This window comes from Zerene cesonia, chromosome 3, assembly GCF_012273895.1.
Source record: "Zerene cesonia ecotype Mississippi chromosome 3, Zerene_cesonia_1.1, whole genome shotgun sequence".
NCBI classification, from domain to species: Eukaryota; Metazoa; Arthropoda; class Insecta; order Lepidoptera; family Pieridae; genus Zerene; species Zerene cesonia.
Genome location: NC_052104.1, coordinates 1827345 through 1852544, shown reverse-complemented (window position 1 = coordinate 1852544; position 25200 = coordinate 1827345). Strand labels below are relative to the sequence as shown.

The 25200-nt window shown below is 32.4% G+C and overlaps 4 protein-coding genes across 5 annotated transcripts in view; 3 read left to right on the top strand and 1 right to left on the bottom strand.

Annotated features, from left to right (window-relative positions):
* The window catches only part of LOC119836037 (probable 2-oxoglutarate dehydrogenase E1 component DHKTD1 homolog, mitochondrial), a 29869-nt gene extending 23925 nt beyond the window's left edge, over positions 1-5944 (top strand). The window contains exons 15-20 of the mRNA XM_038361217.1: positions 1055-1211; positions 2361-2563; positions 2837-2957; positions 3394-3582; positions 4797-4882; positions 5549-5944. Coding sequence (XP_038217145.1) covers positions 1055-1211; positions 2361-2563; positions 2837-2957; positions 3394-3582; positions 4797-4882; positions 5549-5659 — 867 coding nt within the window. The 3' untranslated portion in view covers positions 5660-5944. The remainder of the gene's footprint in view (positions 1-1054; positions 1212-2360; positions 2564-2836; positions 2958-3393; positions 3583-4796; positions 4883-5548) is intronic.
* Positions 5945-6676: 732 nt separating this feature from the next.
* Positions 6677-6961, top strand: LOC119836042 (small lysine-rich protein 1). The gene has a single exon (XM_038361256.1). The coding sequence runs from the start codon at positions 6694-6696 to the stop codon at positions 6934-6936; it is 243 nt and encodes an 80-aa protein (XP_038217184.1). The 5' UTR covers positions 6677-6693; the 3' UTR covers positions 6937-6961.
* LOC119836038 (heat shock protein 68-like) lies at positions 6694-11366 on the top strand. 2 transcript variants are annotated; one of them, XM_038361233.1, is made up of 7 exons: positions 6694-6706; positions 8651-8814; positions 8887-9768; positions 9920-10189; positions 10366-10467; positions 10725-10952; positions 11119-11366. In XM_038361233.1, the coding sequence occupies exons 1-7, from the start codon at positions 6694-6696 to the stop codon at positions 11362-11364; spliced, it is 1905 nt and encodes a 634-aa protein (XP_038217161.1). In that variant the 3' UTR covers positions 11365-11366. The 2 variants fall into 2 exon arrangements, with proteins under 2 accessions (XP_038217161.1, XP_038217172.1); XM_038361244.1 differs by lacking the exon at positions 6694-6706 and having other exon boundaries at positions 8644-8814; positions 10725-10956; positions 11123-11366.
* Positions 11367-11756: 390 nt separating this feature from the next.
* LOC119836524 (transmembrane protein 135-like) lies at positions 11757-24116 on the bottom strand. The gene is made up of 9 exons (XM_038361901.1): positions 23653-24116; positions 22464-22594; positions 21804-21930; positions 20590-20741; positions 19599-19710; positions 16780-16932; positions 15572-15712; positions 14942-15108; positions 11757-14234 (listed from the first exon to the last, which is right to left on the bottom strand). Exons 1-9 carry the CDS (start codon positions 23809-23811, stop codon positions 14174-14176), a joined length of 1203 nt encoding a protein of 400 aa, XP_038217829.1. The 5' UTR covers positions 23812-24116; the 3' UTR covers positions 11757-14173.
* Positions 24117-25200: the final 1084 nt, after the last annotated feature.

Sequence of the window (25200 nt, the reverse complement as noted above, 5' to 3'; positions counted from 1 at the left end):
ATATAATTAGAAGGCAAATTGTGTTCATACTTTTAAAAGTTGCATGAATATTTAAATGTCGTCGGAATCTTTAATTTTAACGACTTCTTATGTAAGCAAATGTCAAATGTTACCGGCGTTCTTATAGTGGGAAAGTAAAACTCCAGTTTCTATATGAGACCAAAGAATAACAATTTTCTATCTAACACTAAAAGAATCACGTCAATCGTTTGAAAACCCACGTTGCTATAGAGTTAAAAATCAAAAATACAATCGTTTTGGGAAATTTCTTCTTTTTCGCAACGTCGGTTAAAATAACTTCGAAAAGAGCTATACATTATTATGGTAAAGTTCGAAAAGTTAAAATAAAGTAGTTGTGACACAAAGCTTGAATACTAAATGTAGCAATACATCACATTCTAGATCTAAATAAATAAAGGAATACGTAATGTCGCTAAAATTCTTATTTACGACGCAAACTTTATGCGCCTTATGCATTATTTATGGGCGGTTCGTCAAAGTTACTAATTTTTCCGAACACAAATTGCCGAGTTGAGATGCTGGTTTGTTTTCGATAACGCAACTCGCATATTTATTAATTATTAGCTTTGCGGCTTGTGTGCTTCTGTATTTGATAACTCGCTTGGTTTAACTGTGTAGACAGTTTTGATTAAACAATATGAAAATCACTACATAGTATAAAACAAAAACTCTTTGCGCCGTCTGTGTTTAGATCTTTTAAAATTACGCCACCGATTTTGATAGGTTTTTTTTTAACTACTGTACCGATTTTAAAAATACTTTAAGCAGATAGAGATAAGAATAGAAAGCTACGTTATCTGGGAATATCATATAATATATATCATTACATTTTTACTCCGTAACCCGGGCGGATCCGGAACGAGCTGGTAGTTAACTAATAGTTATAATGTAATAATAATAAAAAGTTAATATGGATGGACTGTTACAGCTGGCTAATATCTAGTGTGGTACTATCCCAGTGCGAGCTGGTCCAATTCGTGCCGAAGCGTACTCGACTCCCACAATAAATTTCATGTAGGTATATTTCCTATAGGTTGCAAACTCAATCCTCTCTGAGGAAGCAGTATTAGGTTTCGAGTACGGAATGGCGTACGACAATCCTGACAACCTTTGCATATGGGAAGCACAGTTTGGAGACTTCTACAATGGCGCCCAAATCATTGTCGACACTTTCATCGCTTCTGGAGAGAGTAAGTCAATTTCTACGTCCTATAGTATATGATTTTTAATCCTATAAAATGTAGTCTATCAAGCTAAACACTTGCCGAGTTTAATTCTTATGTATAATGTTATATTTCACTTTCGTGCATATGTAAACACGTAAAATATTCACAATTTTCTTTAAAACTTTATTACTTCAAGCAGATGTTATGTTTAAATAACTGAATCGGCAAACGCTGTTCTGCCTTATTATTATCATTTCGAGATATGAAAAACATATGTTGCCCGATTCTCAGATCCACCCGATACACATACAAAATTTTATGAGAATCGAACCAGCCGTTTCAGTATGGTAACTAACATTGGGAAACGAGAATTTTATATTAGTACATAGAGAAGGGATTATCAGTATCAAAATTTGATATTATTTATTATAAAACATTTAAAATGTCACAGGAATCCTAGCACATCTTAAAGTTTAAATTATTGATGGGGTTACCCACAAGAAATAACGTAAATGGCCAAACTTATGGGACGTTTAGCATAATCGAAACTGCCTCATATATTCAGAGTTCTAATTACTCGACAGTTTACCTGATAGAGCAACTTAGATTATCAACTCAAAGCCCGCATAAAGTTTCTAATGACGAGCTAAACCTAGAATTAATGGCGCTTTAAGAATATTTAAACAATTTATTAGTTATAAAACATAAAATTTATGATATTTATCTTTGATATTTAATAAAATAAACGTATCTATTAACTATGGTGATAGTTTAATCAACGAAAACTAAACTGAATATTTTATGACATAATTGCTATCTTTCTGATAAATAGATTTTTATATTTTCCTTATTTTTATGAGCGTAATAAGAGTGTCTAATTAATAAATTCTCTTAATAAAAATGGAAAACTACTCTTCAAATAACTTACCACCTCAGAATGAACTTTATTACGTTAAATAAAACACTTTTTATAAAAATTTTAGTGCTTAAGACAACCCATACAACAATTGTTTAATTGTAATTCAAAAATGTCTTCTGTACTTAAAAGTAACTTACTGTTTTTAATCAGGAATCTTAGACCACTGGTTCAATCGTTTAATTGTCTCAACGTTAAACATGACTTATAATGATTAATAGCCTATAATTATAATCTACTTATAAAACTTTACCCAGCCAAATGGGTCCGTAGTAACGGTCTGGTCCTACTCCTCCCCCACGGCTACGACGGCGCCGCGTCAGAACACTCCTCATGTAGACTGGAGCGGTTTCTGCAGCTCACTGACAGTTCTGAGACATCCCCCGATTCGGAGGCTGTTTGCTTGCACGTGGTGAACCCCACCACACCGGCACAGTACTTCCACTTGTTGAGGAGACAGGTAGGTACAATGATGATAGAATAATTAGACATTGTACGTTTTAGGAATAATATCAGTTTTAGGTCCCAGTTAAGCTATTTTGGCATACTTCCTAAATTTTGTTAGAAACATTGGACAAAACTATTAGCACTTTGTTTTATAGATATCATTGTTATTGAAATTTATGTTTTTTTCACATGAATATGCATAACCATCTTGTAAATTATTATCATCTCGTAAATTGCTTACCCAGACATGCAGCAAAATAAAATACATAATTATATTTTATCATAGGTAGTAAGAAATTACCGCAAGCCCTTAGTAGTAGTGGCGCCAAAGATTCTCCTGCGGTCTGCGGACGCTGTGAGCTCACTTTCAGACTTCACTCCGGGAACATTCTTTAGACCCGTTATTGGTAAGTAGGTAGTTCAATCGTTTATAATATCATTATAATGTATCATAATTTTATTCTTGTAGTACTACGTAGAATAGATATTTGTTTTGATGTCCCTTATTTACAGGTGAGATAAGTTTATATTTTATTGAAACGGTTTGATAAGTGTTTTAATGTAATTTTAATAATTATTTCTCAAAAGCCACTGTAGTGGCGACGACGACCACTTTACGATGACTACGATAACTATAACTTTTAATATTTTTGCAGATTTTACTTTAACTTCCTAATGTTAAAACAATTGGCTCAGAATTTCAATCAGATAGATTCTAGAATACGCATATCTACCTCACAGAGTATTTCAACAGTGGCAATCGCATATTGCAGGCCAAGAAGCGGAAAATAGCGTTCTAGAAACTTCGAGAATTTTCCACAAATCCCCTTTCTATGCCCCTAGGTGACACTTACGCAGAGCCACTTCGCGTTAAACGCGTGATACTCGTCAGCGGGAAGCACTACTACGAGTTGCACAAACAGAGAGTCCAGAACAAGATAGAAGACGTGGCCATTATAAGGGTGGAGGGATTGTGTCCCTTCCCCGTACAGGGCTTGCAGGACGAGCTCGCAAAATATGCTAATGCTAGAAGTGAGTGATATTTATTATTTAATTTTCAGTGGTGGAAAAAATTACTTTTTAGATTCTTTTTAAATTTGCCTTTTATCATGCTAGTTGTTATAGAAATGAGTTTGAAAAGCGATATTACTAAAAAAAATTGTGTTCAAAGGAAACAACGTATGTGTACCTTTTTAAAAGACGTACATCTAAGAATTAAATATCATTAATTTAATGATGATTGGTGACATAGAAACTAGATATATACTGTTTCTATGTCCCACTTGGTATGAATAATAGAATTTATTTATTTATACTTCATTGTATACACAAACAATACAAAATATATCATAATAATTGTAACAAAGGATTTTGTATACAATTGGCGGCCTTATGGCTATAAGCTATTTCTTCCAGGCAACCGACAGATAAAGCATAAATACACAATATAATCGAAAGTGTAGGTCAAAATTGTCCTATATATATGTCCTATATGTCAATAGATATATACAAACACCTATGTGTTATACCTATATAGTAAGTTCGTGTCAATACACATACTTGCTAAATAATAGTATATGTACATACACATATAATAATATACGAATTCGAGATAAACAAAACAATGTTACGAAAAATTTGGATAACGTCACGGAATTATCTTGAAAACAAAATTCATAATTCCTACATTCACAATGCATAAAACAAAACATAACTCACTCACTTCTACACAATATATCGATACTTAAAATAAAAATAGACACACGACAAATAAGTGGAAGTTTAATATTGCGGTCTTGTTAGTCCACAATCCCAATAACCCAGTTAGAACGATTGCTCTGGACCTACGTTGGCCGTTATTTCCCGCCTCGTTTCCTTAATCACTCTAATGTACTTCGCTTTTCCATTTCTAAACGTTATATTAACTAAATAGTAATTTGATATTTAAATGTTATAAGAAACTACCAAACCCGGCGAACTCTGTTTCGCCAATTTTCTTTGCTATAAACCTCACGGAGCCCGGGAGCCCTCACCTTTCCAACGAATGCAAAACCGTGGAAATCGGTTCGTGCGTTCTGGAGTTATAGCGTCAGGAAGGAAAAGCTGACTTATTTTTATATAGTAGATAGAATATAGCACATCATAATACAATCTTAGCCATTACAAACTCAATCCGTATTCTCAACAAATAATTCATAAAAAGCAAAATTTGCTTATTTCCCTACATTACGCTATTATTGTTTCAGAATTCATTTGGAGTCAAGAGGAGCACAGAAACATGGGCGCTTGGTCCTTCATTAAGCCTCGCTTCGAAAATCTTTTAGGGAAAAAGGTAAGTATTCATAATTTTATTGTTACAACAATCTTATAGACATTAGACAGTATGAAAATATAGAAATATAATTAACTAGCTGCGCCCCGCGGTTTCACCTGCATAAGTCCGTATCCCGTAGGAATATCGGGATAAAAATTTGCCTGTATGTTATTCCAGCAGTCTAGGTAACAAATTTTATTATTGCAATGAACGGTTCAGTAGTTTTTCCGTGAAAGAGTAACAAACACACATATCCTTATATACTTTCGCATTTATAAGTTAGTAATTTATTTTCAGTAGTTTACACAGGTTATTGAGTGTGTCGAATGCAAATAATCTATTCTTTATTTACTGTACTATAATGAAATAAATGAAGAAAATACTTCAAATTCGTCCTGTATCCTTTTCCTTACCCTTCCCAGTCCCATTCTTTATTCCCTCGATGAATCCTTTCCTTATCCCTCGTCTATTAAAGTTGGCAATCCATTTGCAGAGGCCTAACTGCCAGCTCCCTAACCAACTCTATTAAAAAAATAATATCCCTCCATCCAGATCACGTTCTGTAACGGATTATTAAAAACTAAATCTTGGATACATATGACTGACATTCATTTCAAAATCTGTTATTTCTTTTAAAATATAACTTTATAAGCATATATCGTAATATGTATATATTTCATACAGCTTATTTACTCTGGTCGAGGAGAGGCCGCAACTCCCGCGGTGGGCGCTCCTGTGTTACATCGCGCGGAAGTCGAACATATTATAAGAGATCCATTATTTAATATCAAATAAATACTTTTAAATTATCAGTTGTAATGTTTAAATGATATTTGTGTACTTAAGAAAAAATGGTTCGTTGAGATGTTTTGATTTTTATCAATTTGTAAATTTGTAACGATATAGTAAATGCTAAAAAGTTAATGATCACTACTTTATGTATTTGTCTTTATTCAAATTATTAATATTTATATTTTTATACATTAATATTACTTTGTCAATGATGTTTTTGACCTCAGTTGCATTTAAAGAACGCAGCGAATAAGCTGTAAACTATATTTTTGAAATAAAAATTTTAACTAATTTTGTCTCTTTTTGTGTGTTATTGTTATCACTCTGCATTTTGTACTTATATTTATTCTATGGAATCAAACCAAACTACATAAAGATACAAAGAAAAAGAATATAATTTATCTATAATCAAAAAATTAATTGAGCGGTGGTGGCATAGTGGTGAGGACTTCGGACTTAAAAGTCAATATCGACTTATGCGAGACCGGACGAGCGTGCAGAAATATACATATATATTTTTTATTTAACTGCACTTTATTCACATCACCACTGCTCGAAACGGTGAAGGAAAACATCGTGACGAAACCGGCATGAGGAAGAAACAAAAGTTCGACAACATTCGACATCTACGAACCCGCACCTGGCCTGTGTGCTGAATTATGGCTTCAAACCTTATAAGAGGCCGGTGTTCTTGCAGTGGCAACATATATGGGCTGTATGAAGATGAAAATTAAATTGGTACTTCATCTTAACTTTCTTAATTCCCTATATCCTAGTAGGTACTTTATTATCAAGTAAACTAATCTAGACTATAGAGGAGTTCGACCCCCCTTATTCTTATTAACAATCTATTTTGAAGTATTTTTATTTTAAGCCATCAGCACAGGCCAGAGAAATAAACTTTTATACGAAAATTTTTTCAAGCATACCTACATAAGTATACTTATCTAAGTATTCACTATACATATTTTATGCATTAGCAACCACGCAAACAATAAATCAATACTCCCTAACGACCGTACCAAAATAAACGCAAAATGGCTGGTAAAGGTAAAGGCAAGAAAAAAGAAAAAGAGGAAGGCGGTGACAAGAAAAAAGGCAAAAAAGGTGGTGCAAGAGTTAAGAAAGGCAAGGCAAAAGGCAGATGTAATGTCGACATGCTAACTGATGCAGCAATGGATAACGTGTATTACGCTTGCCATAACGTTCAGGAATTGCTGCAGGCAAGAGGGTTCCATCCCCCTGACTTCAATAAAAAGAAGAAAAAGGGCAAACGATAAGTAGATTTAAGGGTATTATAAAATGTAACAGAGTAGAAAATAAAATTTAGAGGTCTTAATGAGGTTTTATTTTCCTGTAACAAGGTAGCTGACTTTTGAAAATGATGATATATTTTCATATGATTTTACTGTTCAAAAAATATGTAAATAATGTAATTCAATTATAATAAATGGTATGAACATTATATTAAGAATAAAGCAATTTTTAAATAGTACTAATAAAAGAAAAAATTATTGAGGAAATGATATATCAAAATGAATTGTTTATATTTATTAAGATATCTAGACTCATAATTAAATGGTCGTTTCGCATAAGTAAATCCAAACTTGGCACATAATGACACACGTTCCCAACCAATAGCAATTAATGTAGACTATTTACTTATCGAAAGGCTGAAGCAATTTAAGCTCACAACAGAAGGCACTCAGGCTGAGAGCCCTTCTATCCATTGAGACCGATCGCCCACAGTTTACGATTTATGTCGTTTGCTGAAGGAAGAAAATGTGTTTTTACTCTTTATCATAACTCACACTTTCATATTAACTTTTAACCAGTGCTTCGAACAAAGTAAAGAGGAAAATTATATTTGGCGTACTGTTTTATTTATTGAATTAAATATTTGCTGGTATTAATTTAGCATAATTGAAACCTTATTGAAATAACTTGTCATAGGAAGTAATAAAGAAGTTGACCATTCAAAAAGGATTCTAGCCAATATATTTTTTTATTTTATGTATGTCACAATCACATGACAATGACGATGTCAAAACTGTAATTGTTTACTTTTTATACACAACTTTGTAACATGTTTTGAAAAAAAAAAATTCTATACAAATTTATTTACATAGAATCCAATTAAAGACATGTAGTGCATCAAACAGTTTTAAAGTTTTCTCTTCAGCCAGACCAAAGGAAATAAAATGAAACCATTCGTTCAGCAGTATTAAGAACTCATAATAGGTAAGCAGCAAATGTTTATGGGCTTTATATAAAATCGTGGAACTGTTGATCGATATCTTGACTTAGTTTTGTCGCAGTAAAATAATACGACCCAGAAAATTTCATGATATTTTCACAAAGTGCCCTTATCGCACTAGTAACTGCAGTTCGAGAAACTTCATTCAAGGATTGTTAATACTTGTGTAAGAGTATTTTCATTGGTGTATAAATTTAGAACATTTATGTTATTAGGAGTATTGATATATCATGTTTATCTGTATGTATATAATACAATAGGTTAATTACAGAAATATACAAATTTATAAACATATAGCGAAACGTTTTTACCTCTTTCCTAGGCTTTTTTCTAGACGATGAAATATTAAATATGAAACATAAATCTTGCAGTGCCAATTAAAGCACAAATGGCTATGACATTTTTTTTTATTTTATATTTATCAAAAAAAAATAGGTTCCATGAAAAACACTTGCAAAATAAAATTGTAACCAGATTCTTATAGTTGGGTTTCATTACTGTGAAACAATTTTCACTTGAGCGATATCGTCTCTCGTTACTTTTACCCAACACACCGAGATACGAAACCTATTTTAGAAAATTCTCTTTATGGATGTTCAACCCGAAAGAAATACAAAGGAGATACGAAATCTATTATAGTAACGTATCTTATCGATTGTACTAAACATATAATGTGTTTAGGCCATTTATTAGGCATTTTATTACTAGTTATATTCTTCCCTAGTCAATCATGGGAGTGCCAGCTGTAGGCATAGATTTGGGTACAACGTACTCTTGCGTTGGGGTGTTCCAGCATGGTAAAGTTGAAATTATAGCAAATGATCAAGGGAACCGAATCACGCCGTCTTACGTCGCTTTCACTGAAACTGAAAGGTTTATTGGTGATGCTGCAAAGAATCAGGTATATTATGAGAATGTGCTAATATATTCACAAGACATTTTATATGCCATAATATTTTCATTTACTATACAGATAGCCATGAACCCGAATAATACTGTGTTCGATGCAAAACGACTGATTGGCCGTAAATTTGATGATCCGACCGTTCAACAAGACTTAAAACATTGGCCGTTTGAAGTTATTTCTGACGGTGGCAAACCAAAAATAGTCGTTGAATATAAAAAAGAAAAGAAAAAGTTTTCTGCGGAAGAAATATCTTCGATGGTTTTGACGAAGATGAAAGATATTGCATCAACATATCTCGGCGGAGCTGTCAAAAGCGCAGTGATTACTGTGCCTGCTTATTTCAATGACTCTCAACGCCAAGCCACTAAAGACGCCGGTATTATAGCTGGTATAAATGTTCTCAGAATTATAAACGAGCCAACAGCAGCCGCGCTCGCTTACGGCCTAGACAAAAACCTTAAAGGCGAAAAGGATGTACTAATATTCGATCTTGGTGGAGGAACATTCGATGTGTCTATTTTACAAATTTCTGAAGGATCCCTTTTCGAAGTGAGATCAACCGCTGGGGACACACATTTAGGCGGAGAAGATTTCGATAACCGAATGGTTGATCATTTTAGTGCTGAATTTGATCGCAAATACAAGAAGAATATAAAAGAAAATCCCAAAGCTGTTAGGCGTTTGAGAACAGCATGCGAAAGAGCAAAAAGAACACTATCGTCTAGTACTGAAGCGAGTATAGAAGTAGATGCTCTTCATGAGGGCATCGATTTTTATTCAAAAATATCCAGGGCGCGATTTGAAGAACTGTGTTCAGATTTATTCAAACAAACATTAGGACCTGTTGAGAGAGCACTTAAAGATGCAGGACTACACACTAGAGAGATCCACGATGTAGTCATGGTTGGAGGTTCCACTCGAATACCCAAGATACAAAGATTATTACAGGTAACCCCTAATTATTTCGTGAAATATTAAGTTTGTCTTCTCCGCTATCTGCTGATAATATAATTTTGATTTGATTTTATTTGTAACTTCTGCTGAAATATTCCATTTTGTGTGATCAACTATTTACAATATCATATTTTTCATATTCAAGGACTTTTTCGGTGGAAAGACCTTAAATCTATCAATTAATCCTGACGAAGCAGTAGCTTATGGAGCAGCAGTTCAAGCAGCTATTCTTACTGGATCGAAAGACGAGCGTCTTCAGGAAGTATTATTAGTGGACGTTACACCATTATCTTTAGGCATAGAGACCGCTGGAGGGGTGATGACAAAATTGGTTGAGAGAAATACTAGGATACCTATAGCTCAGAAAAAGACATTCTCGACCTATGCTGATAACCAACCGGCAGTAACGATACAGGTAAGCTTCCCCGAGGTAGTTTTATATCAAACTATTAATTGAGTTATTAATTTAATAAAGTACTAATTTTAAAGTAAAACAATGAAAATTAATAACCTAGTTTGATAAATATAATACTGTTAAATATATAGCTACGAATAAATAAAACTAATAAGATGCCATCAAATTTAATTAAGGTGTATGAAGGAGAAAGAGTCATGACTCGCGATAACAACTTATTAGGAACATTCAACCTTACTGGTATACCGCCAGCACCTAGAGGAGTACCACAAATTGAAGTAAGATTTTCAGTCACTTTTGCATAAAATGCTAGTTGGCACCTGCGTATTCGTGCGGTGTCCGGGTATTAAGAAGCCTATGTGCTTATACAAACTAAATGTGAAACAAATTTCATATACATCCGATTCGCTATTTATGCTGGAAACAGTAAAAAATACCCATGCATCCATCCTTAAAAACTTTCACGTTTATTATAAATTAGTAGAATTGATGAATTTTATGGAATGAAATATAGAACAATTATGAAATCCTTCAGGTTACATTTGACATTGACGCAAATGGAATCCTGAATGTAAGCGCCGAAGACCGAAGCACCGGTCGCTCTGAACGCATCACCATTTCCAATGACAAGGGGCGGCTCAACAAAACCGATATCGAGAAAATGCTGCACGATGCTGAAAAGTATAAAGAGGAAGACGAAGCAATAAGGAACCGAGTGGAAATTCGTAATCAACTTGAAAGCTATCTCTTCGGATGTAAGGCTGTAAGTTGAATTTAGAGTTTAGATAATACGTAAATGGCTTTTCAAGTCAAATCAAGTCAGTTGATTCGGTATGAAAAATATAGAGTTTTATTAGGAACAAACGTCACCAAAACCAATTAAGAAAGTCTAGTCTATGCAATATTGTGTATCTATAATTCTTTAACAGGCAGTCGAAACCGCTGGAAATCGTTTAACCGACAGCGAAAAAAGCGAAGTTATGACGGAATGTTCAAACCAACTGCAATGGCTTGAAAGTCATCCTGATGCATCAACTACAGAGTTACAAGAGCAATTGAAGAAAGCGCAGGCTGTTTGCCAATCGTCAATGATGAAGCTACATGGTGTGGTGGGAGGACCTAGCTGCGCCAGGTCTGCGAGGTCTGCGGGACCTAGAGTCGAAGAGATTGATTAGAACAACGGTTGATAACTAATAAATGAACGAACAACTAACTTGGCTTGGCGCTTTCAAAATTATAAGAATGTTATTGTCAATTATTAAATTATTTATAACATCATGAATATTAAACAGATTGGCGTGATTTATTTGTTTGCTGGGTACCACCCTGGAACGCCAGTGTCCTTTTTTTGTAGAAAATATTTATTTAACTAGAAAGTACAGATACGTAGTAGTTCTTCTATTTAAATATTTTCTTCGGCATTTAAACATTAACTTTCGGATTTTCTTTATTTAAATTACAAAATACTTATACTTTCAATAATAACTAAAATATAATTATTCAAATAACATTCAAATATAACATAATATGATTGAAAATATATAGAGGTGACGCAATAATACACGCATAGCCATACAAAAATCATTTAATCCAAAAATATAACAATAATAAATGGTAATCAAATCCAGTAGATACTAGCCTAAATAATGCCTCACAACTTTAAAAACATAAATTAATAAAAATACATTCAGTAAATTACCTTGTAACAATTCAGGAAATTATATGTCAAATATAGAACTAAAAAAATATCAGTTACACCGTATACTTTAAATCAAAAAATCCATTTTAAATCGTATTAAACTTAACACTGAATGGTCACGTATTTATTTGTCATAATAGTTAAATATGCAGAAGAATGAGAACAATATTTATATTGAAAAATTTAAATAAAATAGAAAAAATCCATCATGAGGCGGGATTCAAACCCACGCCTTTTGCCGTACCGTGGCAACGCCCGACCTCTCGGCCACCGTGCTCCCACCTCAGTAATCGAATTTCTTCTATTCTTTCGGTTTCGTGTGCCCAAGGGGCATCCCAAATTTTTCATATTAGTTTTCTATAATAACCTATTATAACAGATATTTTTAGTTCTAATACAGGCGCAAACATCAATGTCAATCATTCGATTAAAGCGATCTTGTTGCACAAACAAAAGCAGGTATCAAATGCATATGACAATATATCGTATTTACAACATGGTAAGTTCTGTATTCGCGTGCGTCACTTTGATATGAATCGTTCTAAAAACAACTTTTTTTGTGCACTGTTTCTTAGATTGCGATAATTCAATACAAATATAAATATCCTTATAAATCATACAACGGAATGAATTTACAATGGAAAACCCTTAAGAACATATTTCTCTGTAATTGTATTTTATTGCCTATGGTATAACTTAATTTAAAACCATTCAAACCAAAAGTACAATTAAATAAAAAGTTTCACCAAAAATCTTAATTCTTACTATGAAAAGAGAGAGGTATACATGCAGAATACTAAAGGCCAACGAGAGGAGACAGATATTGTAAACAATCTGACAGTTAACAAGTGACACTGCGATTGCGATCTGTTATCACTGAATATAGTATTTCGTATGCAATATCTCTGTCAATGTCTGTATTGTGATAGAACTATATTACGTGCGTTTGTAGAAGTCAAGTACATTCGGTGCGTCAGACGCTTCTGTCATTTAAGCAGGTAGAAGATAGATCGCTCTGTCTCCAAGTTTGTTAAGATCGTGTTAATAAAATTCTTAGTAATTGTTATTAAGCTGTTACACTTTTTCTTAATGTTTCACTGTTTCTTACATTGAAAACCAAATATCAATTGAAAATGTCAAGTTACTTCAGTGTTTCCACCTTTGAAAGGTTCTTTACATTCTCTACCTCGTTTCGTTGGCCTATCTATAGAAGACAGTTATACATTATGTAAATTATACTGTGTCCTTCACATTTGTGTGTGTTTTTATACCCACAATGATTATTTTGCCATTGCATTGCCAATGAAAACAATAATTTAATCGGGTATAACATATATAATTGATACAACAGGATATTTTCAATTTAAAATATTCAAAATATATCTCAAATGCTTAAATTAAGACCACGATAACGTAAAACGCAATATAATTTTTTTTTCGTTGCTTTTTTCTTAATTTTCAAATACATGCTTTTTATGTAATACCTATGTACTGTGTGCTATTTGATCGTATTTAATTCGATTATATTTCATAAGGTGCAAAAACATTTCTAAGTACAGATTATAATATTTAACGTTCGTTTTTATTGCTATACGTTTCAACACGATATCTTATTTCCCCATATTAAATTAACGATTCATGAATTTTCAAATAACACTACGAATCGATTTCATTTGTACCTTAAATCTATGTAAGTCAAACCCATTGTACAAAAATTCGAATTAAAATAATTAAACCTATACCCATGACGCCATCCATAAATTAATTATTTGCGATATAATTTTAAGCTTTATGGTTATATCAAACGGTTCTCTTAAATCACCATAATATTTATCGTATTACCATCGAGTATTATACAGGATGTACCACCGATGGTATAGCAAACCAATGCTCAGTCGACTTTTGCAAAAACCTATATATTTTTAAACTTAATTATATAATTATCACATGCTTATGTTACACCTTTTTAAATTTAGAATGCGATTATCTAATCCAATTATAAGGCATCAATCTTTTTTGTAGTAGAAGTAAAAACGACTAAACGTACCTAAATGGCCTTCACTTTGTTGGGTATTGTCCGGTTGGAGTCAGAGCGAGTAACTAGTTTTCAATAAACGAAATGAACGATTCAATAAGAGAACTGTCAGAACCATAGAAATCCTAAAAACATCCAACCCCTAGTAATTAATGTAATAACTTAAAATCACAGATTTGCACGGCGCGTGCGCACATTACATTACTTTGTATGACTACTTGTGGCAATTGCACTAATATTCACTAACTACTCAGATAGCGCTGCTGTACGCTAAGATTTTCTGAATAAAAGCACCTTGGATTTCGTCCGCTCTGAAACAGAAGAATTAAACATTTTAATATAATAAAAATACGTTCGATATTTCTCTATCCTTAAAAGATCTTGACGTGACAACGTCTCATAATTCGATTGAGCCGCACGGCTGCACACACGAAAAAACATGACTCATGCGGCGTTACCTCACTCTGAGGCGTTTCATGTAAGGCTTGAAGTGCAAGCGAGAGCGCGGAACGAGCGACAGAGAGGCACGATCGGTTGTCACGTTCAACTATCGTCTGTACAACGACTTTACAGACAAACGATTTTTGAAATATTTTAAGCCTATAAAACTAAAAATTTAGTTGGTCTCATTTGTTAATAGTGAGTAGTAACGGTATATCTTAAGCATTATAACCTTATAACCAGTGTTTTTTTTAATGCCATAGTCAGCAATGGAGCTGGTGGGTCGCCTGATGGTAAGCGCTACCACCGCCCGTGACAATTGGAGAGGCGTAAGGTCAATTGGAGACCTTACGCCTCTCCAAATGGATTGCTGACTTTAAATTGGGAAGGGATTAAGAAAGGATTGACGAGAGGAATAAGGAAAGGATTGGGAAGGGTAAGGAAAAGGATATGGGCCTTTTGTATACAAGTTAGTCTAGATTAGACAAACTTGTATACAAAAAAAAAGGATAAAAAACCTCACTTAGGAAACTCACCGTGCGCATATTACGTGAAAAAAAACTGCAAAAAAACTCACTTATTAGTAGTAACAGTGTGCATCAAGTTCACAATATATCTGGGGCACACGTCCTCGTGCATGACCCGCGCGTGGAACAGCAGCCCCTGACACACGCAGTACAGCAGCTCCACGAGCGGCCACTGTTCCGGTATCATGCCCTTCTGGTACGCCCACGATGTTAGTATCTGGAATTATTTATTTATATCTTTATTTATTATTTTTCTAATTTTTTTTATGTGGGAGACGAGCACGTTTCGGCGCGTAGTGGGCCAGCTCGCACCGGGGAATTCCCTCTGGAAGATCGGTTTCAAGTGTATGCGAATACAAGTAGCGTGAAAGATGTATGGGGGGGGAGTCTTCCTTGTCCTTTCTAGTCCATTTCTTTATTTCCATAGTCAATAAATTTTTGGTACCTAATCACTTTAAAGTGGGCAATACTTTTGCTAACTGCAACAAAATCGGTCCAATAACGTAATTTTCATAGATTAACAAACATTTGGAAGTTTTAGCATAGAGTTTATGTGTTTATCACATTTAATCATACAATAAGGTGATTATACAATGCACCTCCACACACATACAAATTTCATACTTCATTATAATGTTTTCATACAAAATTTATCTAAGCATATCCAATATCCAACCAACCTGCAAGGAAGACGTGATTGGCGCGAGCGCTATCGGCAGCGAGGGCGAAGCCCTAAACGCAGCCCCCGCTAAAAAGCCAGCCGGCGCCGCGTACAAAGCGCTATCTTTACCCGTAGCCCTACATAGGATGCACACCACCAACTGAAAAAAAAACAATACAATATGAAAGGCAAAATAACTGTTATTGGGATTATTAAAATAAATCTAGAAAAAAGGGAAAATAATAGAACGAATTTACTAACTAATAAAAGCGTAATAGAATTTGAAAAGTAAAGTAGTAGAAGTAGTAAAGTAAAAGTGTAGGGAACGTCCTACACTTTTAACAACAACGGCATATCCACTTTAAGAGCGGGAAAACATTACAAAACTGCAGCGAGATAGACATGAGTAATAATTTTCTACAATAGGTCACGATCTAGGTCACGATCAGGATGTGCCTACTCCTAGATTTTAAAAACATTCACGACAATCGGTAGAAAACCCATTGAATAAAGAAGTCGTCCGTCGTTTTTGGGACGTCGGCTAATAATAAACGATAAATCTAGAAAATTAAGAAAAAATTTGGAATACCTTAATTCTCAAATAGAGAATAATAATTTCTCTAATTATCGTTTGCCGGATTGTGCAGGTATTTGTTATTCGAAGCTCAAACTAAACTCTCACGTCAGATCAAAGAATCATAGTTTGGTATAACAACTATAAAGGTAAACATCCTTTGTTTATAGCGCCGCATGCGCAATATAAGCGAAACTATAACAGAAGCTCATTTAACGAATTTATGCATATATTATCCTTACTAATAACATAAATGAAAGTTTTTATATTGTTTGTTGTTGAACAAAATCGCTTCGTAGAGACGTGGAAGGTAACTTATGCGATTTTGTGATTATTGTGTCTAGGGGCAGTTAGGAGGCTATGCTAGGCTAGGTAAAGGCTTGAGTAGCAAGACTTTTTACCGTACTAGTACCTCACTCCCACTCCACTGAGTATTGGACTCCGCGGGAGAAGCCGCGGGCATAAAGCTAGTAATACATAATAAAGATAAGTCTGAATTGACGAAAATTGATAATAGCTCCTTATATGTGTTTGTTATTTGTTCAACACAACAAGCAAATACAAGAAACAAAAAACACTTACATACATAAATACATAAGGATTGAAATGTTTTTTCACACGTTCAAATGATTCTAGGCAAAAAAAACACTTACCCTATAAATACCAATATATCCACCAAAGAACAAGCCCAGCTTGAGGTGGGAGAATTTCAGCGATTTAAGCGCTTTACTCGGCGTCAATATTCTGGGCAGGATCGTACGGAGCATTGTCATCAAGCATCCCACGCCGAACAGTTGTGCCGCACCCTGGAAATACATAAAAGAACCAAATAAAATAACATTTCAATAAAATAATATATGATAAATAAAAAAAAAGTTTCGAATCGAAAACCTCCCTTGTTTTTGGAACGTCGGTTGAAACAAAAAATAACAGTAAACCGCCACACTTTTCTTGCAAGTGGGTTTCTAAAAACAATGTCTATTACACGCCCACTGATTTCATAGTGGATAGAATTTTTAGACTAGAATGTGTGATAATTATTCATAGTTATTATTTTCCTAGCAGGATAGCATTTATAAGAATTTATGTTATATATTTGAATGAACACATTTTGGACATATCTATAATATTCTGATCGTATATTCCCCAAATGAAGACGGCCTGATAATGAGACCACAGCTATTGTTATTGGAATACTCGATCGAAACACATGTACTTTTTTAAATAATTTACATATTTTATACAAAAATGTTGACTAGTACTTAACAAGCACTGTAACTTTTAATATGTAGGCTTAATTCTTATCAATAAAATACTTAACCAATATGATAACTTCGATAATATGATGTCATTGATATTCTGAAGTATGCCACAGATGCCTCAAAGGTTTGTTTGCCACATGTACTATTATAACATAACATATCGGTTTAAGGACGCGTTCTCGAAATAGATGGGCATCGAAACGCGCCAAATTGCGCGAACTAAACGATTTTTGGTAAGAACTTTCGTACAGAGTGACATACTTGAATAGTCCTTAGTACCACACGTTAAAGTTTTTTTTTAAGATACTCAATGATGTAAAAACTATAAGAAAATTTATCCTGAATCTCATATCGTGAATTTTGATTGAAAAAGTAACGGACAATCGTTCTAATTTATTTATTAATAGTATTATAGTATTTATAGTATTATTTATACTAATAATGGTAAATAATGATATCAAATATCAATATTTCAAGCTACATTTTTCAGAATCTGCGAGAAAATTAAATAGTCTATTTGTGGAAATTATTCGTTTTGTAAATTATAGGTTCAAATAATCACAAAATGTTCCGAAATATATTGTTGTTCTAGACTAGCTTCTTCGGTCCTGTCACATACATTTATTATCTTACAAAAAAACGATACTCTCAAGAGTAAAGGAAGAACTAGTGGACATATAAGTAATTTTTCTTATTGATAGTTCCAATATACATGTGAGATTTCCAGTTCCAATATATTGAGAGGTCATTTATACTATTATTTGACAAAAACTTAACAATGCCCGATTTGAAACGCTACAAACGGTTATTCAATCAATAATTATAATGAATCGGCTCAGAAAAAAATAATTATAATGAATTAGTTACAAAACAAATGCCGTATACTGAATGCTTAACGTCACCAAAAGTCAACAGTTTGGGTCGACCTTTACACTGAATTGCAGTAATTATTTATACTACGCAATAATTACTTAACGATTAAGTCAAATATACGTTACCATTAAAAAGTTCAAAGGAGTTCAATCTACAATAAATATTCATTGTTTCATAGACAATTATTTTTACACACAAACTAAACCGCCGCCATTTTTGACTTATTGACTGAATAAGACCTAATGAACCAAATTCATTGGGACCAAACGGTAATCACCAGCTTCAAAATATAAAAAGCATCATCAAAATCGGTTTACCCAGTCGGAAAGTTTGAGGTAACAGACACAAAAAATAAAGTCGAATTGTGAACTGCCTCCTTTTTTGAAGTCGGTTCAAAAGAATAGACATAAGGCAATGAATGGAGGAAATCGATCTTGACTAAACGTAAACACCAACGCGAATAAGATACAGAATTTTGAGGATAATTTGAGGTAAAACATCGAAATTAATTGACGTAAACGACATACATTATTTACCCGCATAATAACAAGATAATATCAAGAATATTACGAAGTTTCAGGAAAATATATCATGTTCAAAATAGAGCTTTTGTAAAGATGTTATATGTATTCTAGTTGCAATTGCGAACAGCAGAACCGTTTCATTCATTCGAGATCAAGTCCCGAGGTACTAAAAAATATTGTACTAAAAATAAAACAAGTTTCACTTTTCGTGTCAATGTTAATCCTTCGATAAATGTGTGATACAATTTTTTTGTAGATTTATATAAATGATACATACATTATAACAAGTGTAATAGCGCGTACTTCGTCTAATAATTACAGAAGCAATATGTATATTATGTATTTAGATTTCAAACAATGTATACGTTGCCAACTAATTTAAACTATATAAGAACACAATTAATTAAACACTGGCAATGTTTTTTAATTATTATACAGCATGATATTATATGTGTAAAGGAAAGAAACATTATAGTTCACAGTTATTTATAGCTTATTTGTACGCAACTGTTAGTGTTTCGAGTTTTTTTAAGGGATAAAACCTACCAAATTCAAGCGAAATAAAAATGTCCTAAAATAAATGATAAAACAGTTAAATGAAAGCGTTTCAAAAATTCACCGATATTCTAATTGCATCAGATATTTTTCTATACGAAATTAGTTGATTCAATCTAATTCCCACCTCCGCTAGCAACCAATCAAAATACTCCCAACTTCTACCAAAAACTACTAAACGTTAATTAGCATAAAAAATACATTATTTAAGAAGGTGCATAATATATACAATTAACGCATTCCAAATGGCAACATTACCTTTAAAATATAATTCTTGCACGGGCCTCTATGCGGACAGGCATCGCTCCTGCCCTCAATACCTTGTACGGGCTTACCGACCTCTTTCGAAACTCTGGGAGGCGTGAAAAACCTAGAATTAAATATATAAGCACTTAAATTAAATATATTGGCAGCCATACATGGGCATATCTGCCGTGCCTATCTGCCTGCCTTGAATGTTTATATTTAAAGATATATATCTAGTAGATATTTAGATTGCATGTTTCGTATAAATTTACCCGATCTAAAAACACGATCGAACGAATCTCAATCTTTTTTTTTCATCTTTCTTAAATTAGCATCCAAAAATTCACAGTAACTCGTACTGAGAATTTTTGGATGTTAATCAAACTCGTCCGTCGGCACTTGTATTCATTTCATATAAAATAATTGACATTACATATTATTTGATTCGTTGGAATACATTTTAATACAATCGTAACGAAAAAAGTTGTCTTTTTTATCTATATGTATTTCTTAATAATTTATGTAGTAAGTAATTGTTTTTAATACATTCATCGCAGAGTTTTAAGTATACAATTGAAAGTACATGGAAATAAATGATTAAGTATCGAAATAACTTCAAGGTTTCTAATTACTAAAAACCAATTATTGGTTCGTTTATCGTTAGTTTTACACACTTCAAATGTCGTAAAATTTAATTTTTATCACAAAGACCACGTATAATAGTGTAAGTAAAAAGAATAATCGAAATTAAATTAAATAATGGACTGAGAAATCGATCTACAAACTTTGAAAAAATAACAATCATCATCATCATCATCATTATCATCATCATCAACATCATCATAGGATTGAAAAAATCCATTTTGTCTCGTTTGAGCTTCTTCGAGCTTCCTTAAAATGTAGGTAAAAATGAAAAAAAAAAAGACGTATTTCACGTCTTTTGAAAGCACTCATTAGAATATACATACAATATAATCTGAAACATGCAAAATAAGTAACTCACCAAAACAATGGAGTCCTTTTAGTGTTCTCTCTCTCCAACCTCATGAGATAGAAGAAGAGGGAACTCCCCAACATAAAGATGAGCGTCTCTCGTCCGGCCGACCTCCGCAGCCATCCTTTCATTTCTAATGTGCGTATCCAGTATTCGAAAACCTATATGTTCAGTATATATTACCTTCTTATACATGATAATCAGCATAATATGAAAAAAAGGTCTACAGACAGACGAACACCAAAAGTGATGCTATAAAGATTCCGTTTCCGTAGAGGTACAAGAACAAACTCATATTTCTTTTAAGCAATTTATGTCTGGAATAAATATTAACATACATCATATATTTCCATATCTTTTAGTATGGTATAACAATTATGTTGATGTACTATAAATAACCTTTCATTGCTAATCTCTCTCCTTACTGCATGTTTTAAATATGAACTAGAAACACTTTTAATTCATAACGTACATCCATCCTAATAGACAATTTTTTATCTTAATTCATTTGACCACATTGTTTTTGTAACGTTCAATTTATCACACAACACTACAAATTTGAACTTTGGATTGATTATTATTTGCTACCTCATAATTGAATTATTCATTTAAAATAGAAGAATAGATAGTCTCAGACAATAATTTTAATGATATTTCATTTCAATATATCCACAATTTTGTCAAATTCTTTAGAATATGAGTGATACAGGGATTACAAAAAATATTTTGAATTATTATAATTCTTAGATTTCTTATTTAGTAGATTAGATAGTTTTCTGTCAGGGCCTTAGGCAAAAAGATTAACATAAATACACTCTAATGATTCAGATTTCCTAAGTCCTTAATCTGATATAGCTTTACTTGCCCATTATCCACTTGTTAAACAGAATTTAGACAGATAAAGTATGTCTTTATTTTCATATACAAGCTTTTAAACTAGTGAAATCCAATAATAAAGTGAAATTCTGTGTTTCTAATCGATTCTCTTTATAGCCAAGTGGGTGAACAGCCTTTTGTGTCTTGCCAGGTCGAGACTTTCTTTTCGAGTCCCCTCCTGGAATCGAACCCAGGACCCCTCGGTTCTACGCGCACATGTTAAGGATGCGGTGGAAATGCTATAACGTTTATATCTTAATACCAATTAATCTATGCACATAAATACATTTATGTTAGCTATAAGGAAAAATAACTCCATAAGGAAACAGTATTAACAATATACTCACCAAGTTAACAAACAAGTTAACAACCATAACTCTTCTGTATGGAGGCTCAAAGTAAACCGCAAGCCCACTGATTGTGCATGGCAGAAGCACTGTTGTATAGTACGAGAATTGACTGAAGAATAGCTTCCTTTCAACAAAATAAAAAACTGGTAAATCCTAAGATATTCCGTAAATCCTTAGGAAAACCTTAGGACAGTTCGGTCTTTTACAGTAACAGATGTATAAATTGTGAACATTGTTATATAACAATAGTTTATAATCTAACAGTTTTAACATTCTAGCAGCAATAACATAATTTAATTGGACAAACTTCTACATCCATATTGATAATCAATAGATTATTTAATTTGGTATCATAACTCTAGCAATAACTGTCTATATTTTTTTGATGGTCTCTTATGTAAGGTTTTAAAAATAGAATAAATGCTAAAAGCTAAAGCTTTTATGTATGCCAAAATGAAAAAAAATTAAAAGGTCATTTAAACATCATACATGTGACAAATCATGTGAAGGAAGGACAATGTCTGTTGGGTCAGCTAATGAGTCATAAAGAGTTAAAAATTTGGCTTTCTGTACAATTCCTAACAACATTTAAACAAGTTGCTAATTAACATTTCATTGAGGCAACACAAAAAATATTTAAATTTTATAAATGAATACCTGAATATACAATTCAAAGTCACAAAGGAACTTCCCACTGTGAGACCAAAGATGCCAGATTTCAAATAAAGTTTAAATTGTTCTAAAGCCTCCTTTTGAGTTAGTTTCTTGCCTTTCATTAATATTTGAATCTGAAACAAATCAATATTATAAAATTTCATACAATCATGCTGTATAAAAGACATAAGTTAAAGACTATATTGACATTCCTTGAACTTTAGTTTCACTTGAAAAAAAAATTAAAAGGGATGCCTTTACATTTATGATAGTGTACAACAGTTTAGTTTTGAATAAAAAAATGTGTTTTTGTGAATTTACATTTAACATAATGTGGGGTTAAAAATATACAAAGTTATATCATAATACTTATTTATTTAACTCATATTTCTTTATTATGTTTGGTGATTTTATCACCAAGTTTAAATGGTAAAGAATACAAATTTGCTGCATGTAATAAGATCATCAGTACAATTTAATAATGAGATGTTAACTTATTTTTAAACAGTGATAGATGTTGAATCAAAAATTATGTAGGGTCCTTTTATGAGAACTCTACAAGGAAAACATTATGTGAAAGTTAATTTTGTATAAACTTATCCAAATTTTATACACTGTATCTAATCCATACATTGATAATATGCTCATTGCACACATTACTGATAATAAAGTGATATGAGATAAAATGGCATGTCTTATACCAATTGCCAATTATGAATATTAAATCTTAAAATAGACAGTATTACAGTACAAGTAAAAAAGTAACAAAATAAAATATAAAATAGTAATGTGTGTTTATAGAGAGATATATTTACAAAATAAAGATTAGAGAATTGCATGGGAAAAACCAAATAACATTATATAAAATTATACACTTATTGAAAAATAAATGATTAAGGAAAACCTATTTTTTTAGAACAGTGATGCATTAACAGTTTAAACAAAAAATAAATTGATAGATATGAGATAACTTTTTTACTTATTATACTTATAATTTTTACTTATAATATTCTAGATTATTGCCTATTTATATGAAATTCCAAGTTTGTGAAAACAATATGTACATAGAAATAAGTTTGATGTATCATATCAATTGACATTTTTTTCCTATTGAATCATAATCATTCAGTACTACTAAAAAATGCAAAAGTATTAATTTACCACATTATCCATAACATCCTAAAAGACTTACCAAGTAAACCATGGCATAGAATTTATAGCTCCCTTTTATACAGCTGAGTAACATGGATGCAGTTGCATCGCTGCATTTGGGTGTCCATGGATGAATTAACGTATGACAATCGGACGCACTACATGCGCTCTCAAACCATAACTTACTAGCCTCCACCATTGTGCTGATTTGTGTAATGGAAATTTATAATAAAAATTATAACACCAATTTTATCCGTACACAAAAGTAGGTACCAGTAGTAAATTAACACAATGACGTTGTGAATTGAAACTCAAATAAATATTACGTTAATAAATGATCATTTTTAAACTTTTAACACGACTTCACTCGACTAGTAACCAAACGATTTTCCGCTTGCAACTTGGCTAGCAGTTAGAAAATATTAGAACTAACGCAAACATGGAACTTCAACGACGTGATACCAAAACTCAAATCACAAATTGCTGCTCAATATTCGTAGTTCAGTAGTTCATGGACAAGTGCAAATAACTGTCAAGTGTCAGATGTCATCTTAACGTTAAACGACAGATGTTAAAATATTGTCAATAATCATGTCGATCGTTTCGTTCATTATAGATTGCATTGGTAGCTACTATTTCGAATTGAGTTTCAAACATTTATTTTGGAAAAAGTTGTCTTTACCAATTGCTTTTTTAAAGAATTTGTATATTCAAATAATACAAACGTTTCTTAAATGAACAGTATTCTTATTTTGTTATTCTATCCTAATTACAATACTGTAATCGGCAATACAATTCTTATAAATTTGTAGTATATTGCTTACTTTATGATACATGCATCTAATGCTGATCACTCACATTCACTCAAATACGGTAAATCACAATTATTGCAGTTTGTTATTTACAAAACTATTTTCCATACAAGCGCTAAAACCTTTACATTTAACAATGTTTGCAGTTGCAGTGAGTGACTCGTGTAAAGTACATACTGAAAATAAGTCCTCCAATTCCCAAGTTATAATTCTATATTCAAAATAAAACACCACTGTTTGTCGCAAGTCGCAAAATTTACTAACAAATATTACAAAAAATAAACGTACTATTATATAACTATCTCACAACCGTAGGAACAAAAGTGTGAAAAAAAAGTAAAAGTTATGAATAAATGCTTTCAGTAAGTGAAGTTGACCTTGTTTTAATTTTCAATTAATATTAATTAATTATAAACATATTATACCAGATACACTCTCATATCATAATAATGAAGATGTTCCTTTTCGAAGTATGCTTTAAAGATTTGCTTGCTACCACAGTCTTTCTTTTCTTTTCTTTTTCGGTCTGTCTTTTTCTTTCGGTCTTGTCACCCAATATCTTATTGGGTTTTCAACAGATTGATGAGGCTTTTGTATTTGATAGGAAATTTTTGTCATTTGGCGGGACCAAATGTTTTTAGAATTCGGTTTTGATTCGGGATGTTGGTGATATTTTTTTGTAAATCAAAATTATTATATCTACATTTTGTACAGTTTACACATTTTATTACAAAGTTTATTTTGTACAGTTTTTTTTTATATAATTTTGCTATCTA

Bases quoted from the DNA above. Each gene is read 5' to 3' on its own strand.
- LOC119836038 (XM_038361233.1), top strand. The intron at 8,815-8,886 runs GTATATTATGAG...TTTACTATACAG, and splicing joins GTGATGCTGCAAAGAATCAG to ATAGCCATGAACCCGAATAA. The intron at 10,190-10,365 runs GTAAGCTTCCCC...AATTTAATTAAG, and splicing joins AACCGGCAGTAACGATACAG to GTGTATGAAGGAGAAAGAGT.
- LOC119836042 (XM_038361256.1), top strand. From the start codon at position 6,694: ATGGCTGGTAAAGGTAAAGGCAAGAAAAAAGAAAAAGAGGAAGGCGGT.
- LOC119836524 (XM_038361901.1), bottom strand. From the start codon at position 23,811: ATGGTGGAGGCTAGTAAGTTATGGTTTGAGAGCGCATGTAGTGCGTCC. The intron at 22,595-23,652 runs GTAAGTCTTTTA...GATTTGTTTCAG, and splicing joins TCTATGCCATGGTTTACTTG to ATTCAAATATTAATGAAAGG. The intron at 16,933-19,598 runs GTAATGTTGCCA...ATGTATTTCCAG, and splicing joins GCAAGAATTATATTTTAAAG to GGTGCGGCACAACTGTTCGG.